The following is a 9,261-nucleotide window of genomic DNA, read 5'->3' as shown; positions in this document are numbered from 1 at the left end:
GATTGGGGGCAGTACTCAGGCAGAAGCAGCCATCCGGAGAAATGCGTCTTGTTGCATATGCAAGCAGATCTATGACAAACACCGAGTGCAGATACGCACAGATAGAAAAAGAGGCATTAGCAACCACGTGGGCCCTAGAGCACTGGTCCGATTTATTGGTAGGCATGAAGTTCACTGTCGAAACAGACCACAAGCCCCTTGTACCCCTGTTTACTTCCAAGATGATCGATGAGCTGCCGGTACGCATACAGCGTTTCAGAATGAGGCTGATGAGGTACGATTTTGATACTCGGCACGTTCCAGGCAAGGAACTTTATACCGCAGATGCACTATCTAGGTGCCCACTAAACGAAAAGAGGTCTGAGATGCCGTGCCAGTCTGACCACCTGTACGCTGAAGCGGACTGTTATGTGAATACCATACTGCTACACCTACCAGCATCCGACAAGAGACTAGAGGAAATACGGTCAGAGCTGAAGAGAGACGACACATTGAAAGTCGTGATGCATTACGTACAGAATGGGTGGCCAGAAACCAAACAGAAGCTCTATGGGCCCGTGAAGAAATACTCGGGTGAAAGAGGAAGCTTATCCACCCACGAAGGCCTATTGATGAGGGGACGAAGACTTGTAATTCCGTCGAGTCTCAGGCCAGATATCTTACGGTACCTACATGATGGTCACCAAGGCATATCCAAGACACGGGACAATGCAGCATCGTCCGTTTGGTGGCCCGGAATCTCCAAACAAATTGAAGAGATGGTTCGCAATTGTGCCACCTGCAAAAAATATCGGAAGGAACGTATAGAACCGATGAAGGGAACATATTTCCCAGATCGACCGTGGTCCAAACTCGGAGCAACTTCCTCCAACATGAAGGCCGACACTACCTGCACATAATCGACTACTATTCGCGCGATATCGAAATATACTTGGTGAGCAAGAATGTAACAGCCTGTGATACAGTAAACAAGATGAAGAATGCCTTTAGTCGACATGGAATCCGAGATATCATAGTTACCGACAACGGACCACAGTTCGCCTCTGCAGAGTTCAACAAGTTTGCGGCTACATGGGGATTCGATCACATATCTTCATCACCTCGGTACGCCCAGTCAAATGGCGAATCGGAACGAGCCGTCGAGACAATAAAGAACTTTCTGAAGAAGTGCGATGACGAGTACCTCGCTCTTCTAAGCTGCAGAAACACACCGCTTCACAACGGATATTCTCCCTCACAGCTAAGTATGGGTCGCAAACTAAAAACGAGAGTACCGTGCCACCCTGACGAGTTGAAACCTCAACTCCCAGACAATGATGTAGTGAGAAAGAGAGAACAGAAGACAAATGCGGGAAGACTATGATCGCAGACACAGAGTTGCAGAGGGGGAGGAGTTAGCAGAAGGTGATCGAGTATGGATACCAGACCTAAAGACGGAGGGGACGATAATCAGGCCACACGAAACCCCACGATCGGTTGTAATACAAACACCAAAGGGATTGCGGAGACGAAACCGTCGACAGGTAAGAAGAGCCTTAGGAAGCCCTCAGCCAACATACGCTGCTACACAGTACAGGGCCCCTATACTCCCCGAGAGATACATGACTCCGGAAGCAATACAAAGCCAGTCAAGCCCTCTCCCGGTACAACAACCATCAGTCTCCGACAAAGAGACCTACAATGAAATAACTGGACCCACACAAGGAGATGGGAATCGAGTACCACAGCCGTGCCCTACACCAGAGCAGCCAACCCTGAGGCGATTAGAGAGAGTGCGCCGCAGACCTTGCAGATACATTGAAGAATACTGATTGACAATGACTGCTGTTAGTTACCATTAGAACAATGTTAGAATATTTACTTGTATAGGTCAATTTAGAAGTAGTCCATAAGTACACGTTTGTATGTTAGGTTACTGTTAAAAGGGGAGATGTAGTATTGGGCTACCTGTAGTAGCAGAGGGACTGGGAGCGAGTAAGATGGCGGCCTCCTAGAGCGATCGGACTACGATTGTATGGTAGCACCTTAGAGTATCTCAGACATAATAAACGTCATACCACATTTTCCTTCTCCCTGTTGACTATTTTTATGCAATTGATGCTCTTTGCTTTTTCCCCTCTACACCAAAAATAAATTAATGGACAGATTTGATTTTTAAATTAGAAATTTTCATTTAGTACTTTCACTTAAATCTTCTTTTTAGGATTTTTTTCCAAGTCTCTTTCCCATTACATTTATTTTAGAGGTTTAGATTTATTTCATTGGAATAGTTTGATCCAGGGTTTCTCAAAACACCAAAATATAATGCATTAATGGATGTATATTTGTAGATATTAATTCCAATTGGGATGGAAAATCACCACGTAAAATGGTACATTAAAACTTCAGTATTGCATCTTATCTAAAATTGTGTTTGACACTATATTCCATCTTTGAAATCCTGTTTCATCCATTACTTGTTCTTCGCAAGGACAAAGCTTGTCAGAATATAAGGGCAAGATACTTAAACTTTATAACACTAGCAACATCCTTGTTCTTTTTCAATAATAGAATTCTGTTCACATAGCTTGGATAGAATAGACATGGTCTCTTCAGAGGCCTGTGGTGAGGAAAGGGGAAATGTCAAAAAATGCTCAATCAAATTATTTTCATTACTGTTATATTTTTTCACCAAACCTTTCAAGTTTATTCAATTTCTTTTATATCTCCTCTCCTGTCGACTATTTTTTAGTCAATTGATATTCTTTGCTTCCACTCTACCCCAAACATAGATCAATGAAAGGGTTTGGTTTGAAATTAGAAGTTAGCATTTTAGCACTGTCAGTGATGCCTTGGATGTTTTTTTTAGGATTTGCTTCCAAAATCAATCTGTTTTTTCTTCATTGCATTCATTTTGGAGTAGGCCACCAACAACAAGGCCACTATATGGTAAAGGGGGGTGCACCAATATGTAATGCATGAAAGGAGATATATTTTTGGATTTTAATTTCCAGACATTTTTCTGAATATTTGGTCCAATGAAGGAGAGAATTGCCACTAAATCAATACATAAAAATTACAGTATGGTATCTAAACAGTCTAAATATATTATTTCAAATCTTTGGAATGCTGTTACATCCATGACCTATTCTGCACAAGGGCAAAGCTTGTCAGAGCATTGTTTTGATTAAAAAAATATTCATAATGGAACTTCTATGATGGGAAGTAAGAATTTACCATTAGACTCTTGACAACTTTGACAGCCATATTCACACCAGGGATTGTGTTTGTTAACTTTGAAGTACTGCATAATTTAAATTATTGAATAAGGCCTGTATCCATTTGGTTGGTACAATAAATAAATCTCAGTAAAGAGCAGGATCCTAGATCCCCCAAAAATACCTCGATCAGTCAACACAAAAGGCCTAAATCTATATATTACTGCGGACCATGTGACTTTTGAGATGGAGGGGATTTTGAAATAAAATTCTTGCAAGCAACTGATTGAGGAAAAAAATCACCGCAACCCAACCCTGCGCCATTTTACACGATTTTACATGCAAAACAAATTATACTAGATATATTTAGGCACTGCCTAAAAGCGGAGCCCCAAAACTCGAATCGTGTATAAGGAAATAAGGTATCAATAAAAAGGTGAAATGTCCCCAAAGGCCTGAAATGGATATAAAGAATAAGATAATCTGCACATTTATCTCTCTTACATTAGTCACTGGAAACCGTAGTAATATGAATAGAGGAGTTTACTAAGAAAGTTATATTTTATTAATAGAAGTTAAAAGAAACACAATTGTATGAGATGGACAGTTACATCTAAGTTTTAAACTTTATTTTATGTGAGATGATGAGCGTATCTGTGGAAACTGACTATTTTTATATTATAGTGCAAACCCATAGTGTGGTCTACATGTTTTAGTGCAGACCCATAGTGTGGTACACATGTCCCTTTTTCGGTATAAGGATGCAGCCAATGCTTTTAAACCCTGACTCTGTTATGACAAAATATCTGAAATAAAATGCCATATTTATTAGAAAAAAGCCTTAATTTTAAAACCCTGTTTTAGGACAACAACAATTCACAGAAATAAGAATAGTGATAATTGAAGACTTGATAACTATTCATATGAAGACAAAAGATCCTGTTCAGCACTGATAGACTAGAAATAAACACTCTGTTATGACAGACTGCTCTGAATATATACGTTTTAGAGCAAAGAATGTAAATCATTCTTTTCTTTTTGGTGGCATGCCCTATAGTAAATAAAGGGGAGTACCCCCCCTCCCCCCCACTTCAGGGTAACATTGTAGCTATCGATTAAATGTGATCTGATACCAAAATTGATTGAATTCTTTCTGTTGTTGACGTTTAGGTTGCTACAAAATTAAAAAAATAAAGAGGCTAGATATAAAAATAATAAAAGCCTTCTATTACTAATTGCAGTTATGTAACAGGTGAGACATGTTCTTTTTCTTATAATACACAGCAGGCTGTTACACAAAATAACTGATTTGGAAAAAATAACATTAACAAACCAATTATCATCATAGAACAGATATAACAATTATTATTACATAACAGATATTTAAAAAAAATTGGGCATTAAACCAACAGAAATGTATAGTCTTCTAAATCCATTTTTTCTAAATTCTTACAATAGTGTAAATCCTAGGGACTGCAATTAGCGATAGAAGTTGAAGTTATTTATGTGTGTCCTCTCCTTCTTCTTTTCAGGCTTTGCTGTTTTTTCTAAATAATACAAATAATATAAAATGGATTAGTAAACAAATTAGCAGCAAAAAAAAATGTGAAGAACATTCTATGGAGGAGATAATATTTATACATTATATTTTCACAAATTGAATTTATTTATTGTGGGGGGGACTTAGCTAAAAACAGACGTGGATATGGTCAACAGCAAAATCAAATTTCACCCTAAGGGATGATAGCACTGAGGGCGTGGTTACTAGCAAGTCTTACCCCATAAGAAATAGATTTGGTAAGAATTTTACACCCTAACAGATGTGAGATTTTATTGCATGTTTTAATATATCATCTCATGTTAGAAATCAGCTACAAAAATCAAAACACCTCACAAAGTACAATCTAATATCAGCATCATGTGCAAAAGAAGTGTGGTCCATTTTGATTCAAACTCATCATGTTTTGGTATCAATTTGGGTATTTTTTCATTACCTGATTCCACACAATTTTGACTGGTTAAGTTTTTCTCTTCTCTAACTTGAGTGTTTCTACAGCTGAATCTTGTGAATAGAAGAATCGGAAGATTGTCAATCTTCTTCTTCCGTTTTCTCTTTCTGTCTTTCTGCCTTTCCAGCTCTCTTTGCTCTTCTGTCATACACAATCGTCGTTGGCGCCGTCTTTCATTCGCATCCCTCCCCTGTTCTGTCATACGTGCCGCGTTCTGACTGTTGTGCATCTTGACTTTGTCCACAATACACCAAAAACTGGAAATCGACTCTGCCAAATTTTCGTCTTTAATAAGACTTCTTCAGGGCAGACTAAAGAAGGTGAATCGTTACAAGCTTATTTACATCAGAATAGTGGCGCGAGACGCAAAAACATTACAACTGACAAAAACGCGCATTTTCTAGAATAGCGCGCGGTATGGATAAAAAGAATTTACACATCTCTACGTGGGTTCCTACTACAAAAAAAGTCATCACTATTAAGACCCCGCGGGTAGATAGACTTAAGCCGATAAGCCCACTGGCCTTCCCTTTCCCTAAGCTGAGCCTCAGAGTTACACTTATCTATAAGTTGTACCATAACATTATTAAGACCTAAATGATTGTCGCAATGAAATTGTTGATAGATAAGGTCATCCTTAACTCTTTCACTAACCGGTAAACTAGGGTGCTTATTTAACCTACTTTTATGATTATTAAAACGCTTCCTAAAACTATTGATAGTAGACCCTACGTATTGCTTGCTACACATAGAGCAAGTAATTAGATAAACAACAAAATCTGAGTTACAGTCCAAGTCAAAATTAATGACATATTTCTTATTAGTAACTGCACTGCGAAACTCCCGCCCTGTCTTAAGAAAGTTACACACCCTACACCTTTTACCGCCACACTCACCACAACCTCTAACCTGAGTACTATCCTCTTTAAGAGAGGAGTGCACCAACATATCCTTTAAACTCCTAGGTTTCCTATAAGCCACCATAGGTACCCTACCAATAGCACCCCTACATCTACTAGAAGATTCTAGAACTGGCTGTAAATTACGAAGAATACCAGGTAAATTAGGTAAAGCTGGATGAAAAGTGACTATAAAAGGTACACGATCATTCTTACCTTTACGCCTGTCTTTCAATGTGTCGTCCCTAGGAATACGTCTAACCCGGTCAACTTCCCTCCCCACAAACCTGCTGTCATAACCCCTATCAACTAAATAACCTTGTAACTCTAATACCCTCTTTTCGAAAGAAGAGTCTTCCGAACATATCCTACGAATACGTAGTGCCTGCCCAAAAGGAATGCCTTTCTTACAAGCAGACGGATGACAGGACGTATGAAAAAGATATTGATGCTTATCAGTAGGCTTACTATACAGATCTGTAGATATTAACCCATCCCTAAGAGTAAGTGAAACATCCAAAAAATTTACCTGACTAGTGGACCACTCAAACGTAAATTTTATAGTTCTATGTATAGAGTTCATGTGAGCCATAAACTCTCTCAGAGCGTCCTCACCTTCAGTCCAGATCATGAAAATGTCATCGATATACCTACGCCATAAATAAGGCTTAACTGGAGAAGAGTCTATGATTTCCTTTTCAACTTTAGCCATAAAAAGATTAGCATATGATGGTGCCATTCTAGTACCTATAGCCGTACCTAATACCTGTAAATAATGCTTCTTATTAAATACTAAGTTATTATTATTATTCTTATTGACTTGTCCACATTACTGCCGATAGAAGTATTTGCAGGCCTTCATAGAAAAGATGTTGTTTGTATATCAAATCTTGCTTTCCTCTTGTTTGTTTTTATTTTTACATCGCCTCGAGCTAGGACAAGATTGTTTTGTGGTGTGTGAAGTTTTAATTCTATTCACAAGATACTATAAGTTGGAATTCAAGTATAAATATGTAATAAATGGTAGTGTTTTTTTATCGTTGGGATCAGTCCATTATTTGTATTCAACAGTTTGTCTGAATGAATTGGGGGCCAAACTTGCATGTTGAATCTATTATATAATTTCTAATCAATTATATGATTTCATCCTAGCTATACCCAAGAAGCAAGTCATGGTGACATCTGAATAATCAACAAGATATATTCCTCAAGAAAAAGCAGATACATAGACATGATTTTAAATCATAAACATTCCTTTGTAAAGGAAACATGCTTTGTTGCTATAAGATTGATTGATGTGTTAGTGAAGTGTATAAAGCAACCAGTCATATTTTATAAACTGCATTATAGATTATACTTTTGAATAAACCAAAAATCTTTCTCTTTTATCCATTCAGTTCAAGACTTCTCATTCTTACAGTAAAAGCAATTGTAGATACAGGGAGATTATCCATTGAATGAAAACAGTAAAAGTCATGTCTCTATTTTGTATAATCAACATAAAGTATAAAACATATGTTTGGGTAAACCCTTTATAAAACTAAGGATCCAGACCGGTTTTGGGCAAATAGAGACAAAAGCTAATTCAATTGTTATTATTTCTACATTATTTGTAGTCATTATAGATTGGAAGATAAAAACAAAATACTATACAGGTGCATTCTGATCCAAAAAGTAGAAAGATAGACTCAATTATGGCTCAATCTCACTTAGATGGATATCAGGCATTTCTTTAGTAGCCCTTCAGTGGTTTGGTGTACATATATGTGTAAGTACTGTATATAAGCTGATACATTGTACAAAGGGTTATCTGCTGTTTCTGTCAGCCAGTTATGCACTATAAACAAATATTGAAACAAATGTTTTCTTTATATTGTATACCACTCCCTTGTTTTGTACAGTTTCTGTGAGCCAGTTATGCACTATAAAAACAAATATTGAAACAAATGTTTACTTTTATTGTATACCACCCCCTTGTTTTGTACAGACAAATAGTAAGTTTTGCATTTTATTGGGATGCTACTAAGCCCTACTTTTAACCCTACATCTGATAAATTAGAACGAGGGCACAATGGTCTAATGACCAAGTGCTTTCCTAGAAATCAAATTGACTGCACTATGCTCCCTATTCAAACAGGTGTACCTAGTACTCTGTTTAGTATGCTTATAAATGATAGACAGGGTGAGGGTAAGTTGAGAAATTTCCTTAGCCTTTCTTTATGTTCTGGATCAAGAAGTCTGGTACTAACAGCAGGATGGCACCAGAGAAAGGACCCAAGGTAATGACCACCCTAGATAATGTAATATCAGAGTTCCACTTGCAAACTCCCTGGATACCGCTGAAATATCTTATGAAACTGGGGTTATTTGCCGAAGCCTGATCATGGAAACATGTATTAATCAACGATTAAATTTGGTAAAAAGATAATAAAGACAAATTGACTTTCTCGTCAAAGTAGAAGTCAACTGGGGGTTCAACATTCCCTGACCTGCCCACCACACCAAATTTTCTTCCTGCTAAGGTAAATGTGAAAACACTTTCTTGATTTTTGGTTAATCCTTGAACAGATGTACAACAGCAGATAGGCACACTTTGCATTTTTGTTTTACACCTGTTGCAGCAACAAGAAAGTAGAAATAATGGTTTCACTAGAATTAGTTTTACTGAAGTGTCCTCTTACTCTACAGCTGTAAAGTGACTTATGAATAATAAAATATATATATGATGTATCTTGACTTTATACCTGATGTTTGCTGCTTATGTTTAATTCTAATGTCCTGCTTTGTTGTGTGCTATTTTTCAGTACAGAAGTTACAAAAACACATTATTTCCTGCAATGTCTTTTTTCTTCCTGTCTACCTTTCCTCTTTTCGCCATTTTAGGGGCTTCTTTCCAGAGTACAATGCTCTTCATATTTCCCAGAATGTCTGATTGAAATACGAATCATGCTACCGGCCAAGAAAAGTGCGGAGAAATGAGGCAAAATCGCTCCACGAAACCTGTTTTCTAAACACGCTAAGAATGGCAAGATTTAGCTCTGTTTGTACACCATTGCACGCATAATCCCTTAGGATAGACTGCTAAGCAATGACTGTGGTCATTGCGGGCCCAAGCTCACCAAATCCTTCCCTAGGAGAGTCAGGAAAGGTATACAT

At 37.7% G+C, this 9,261-nt stretch overlaps 1 protein-coding gene and 1 long non-coding RNA gene across 2 annotated transcripts; one reads left to right on the top strand and one right to left on the bottom strand.

Annotated features, from left to right (window-relative positions):
- Positions 1 to 973: 973 nt before the first annotated feature.
- Positions 974 to 1,363, top strand: LOC116610196 (uncharacterized protein K02A2.6-like). Its single transcript, XM_032370956.1, has one exon. The coding sequence runs from the start codon at positions 974 to 976 to the stop codon at positions 1,361 to 1,363; it is 390 nt and encodes a 129-aa protein (XP_032226847.1).
- Positions 1,364 to 3,739: 2,376 nt separating this feature from the next.
- Positions 3,740 to 5,531, bottom strand: LOC116610199. Its single transcript, XR_004293254.2, has 2 exons — positions 5,192 to 5,531; positions 3,740 to 4,744 (listed from the first exon to the last, which is right to left on the bottom strand). It is a non-coding gene; the product is annotated as an uncharacterized LOC116610199 (long non-coding RNA).
- Between the last annotated feature and the right edge of the window lie 3,730 nt (positions 5,532 to 9,261).

This window comes from Nematostella vectensis, chromosome 14 (genome assembly GCF_932526225.1).
Source record: "Nematostella vectensis chromosome 14, jaNemVect1.1, whole genome shotgun sequence".
Lineage (NCBI taxonomy): Eukaryota > Metazoa > Cnidaria > Anthozoa > Actiniaria > Edwardsiidae > Nematostella > Nematostella vectensis.
Note: the sequence above shows the minus strand (reverse complement) of the source record. Positions and strands in the feature narration are given on the sequence as shown.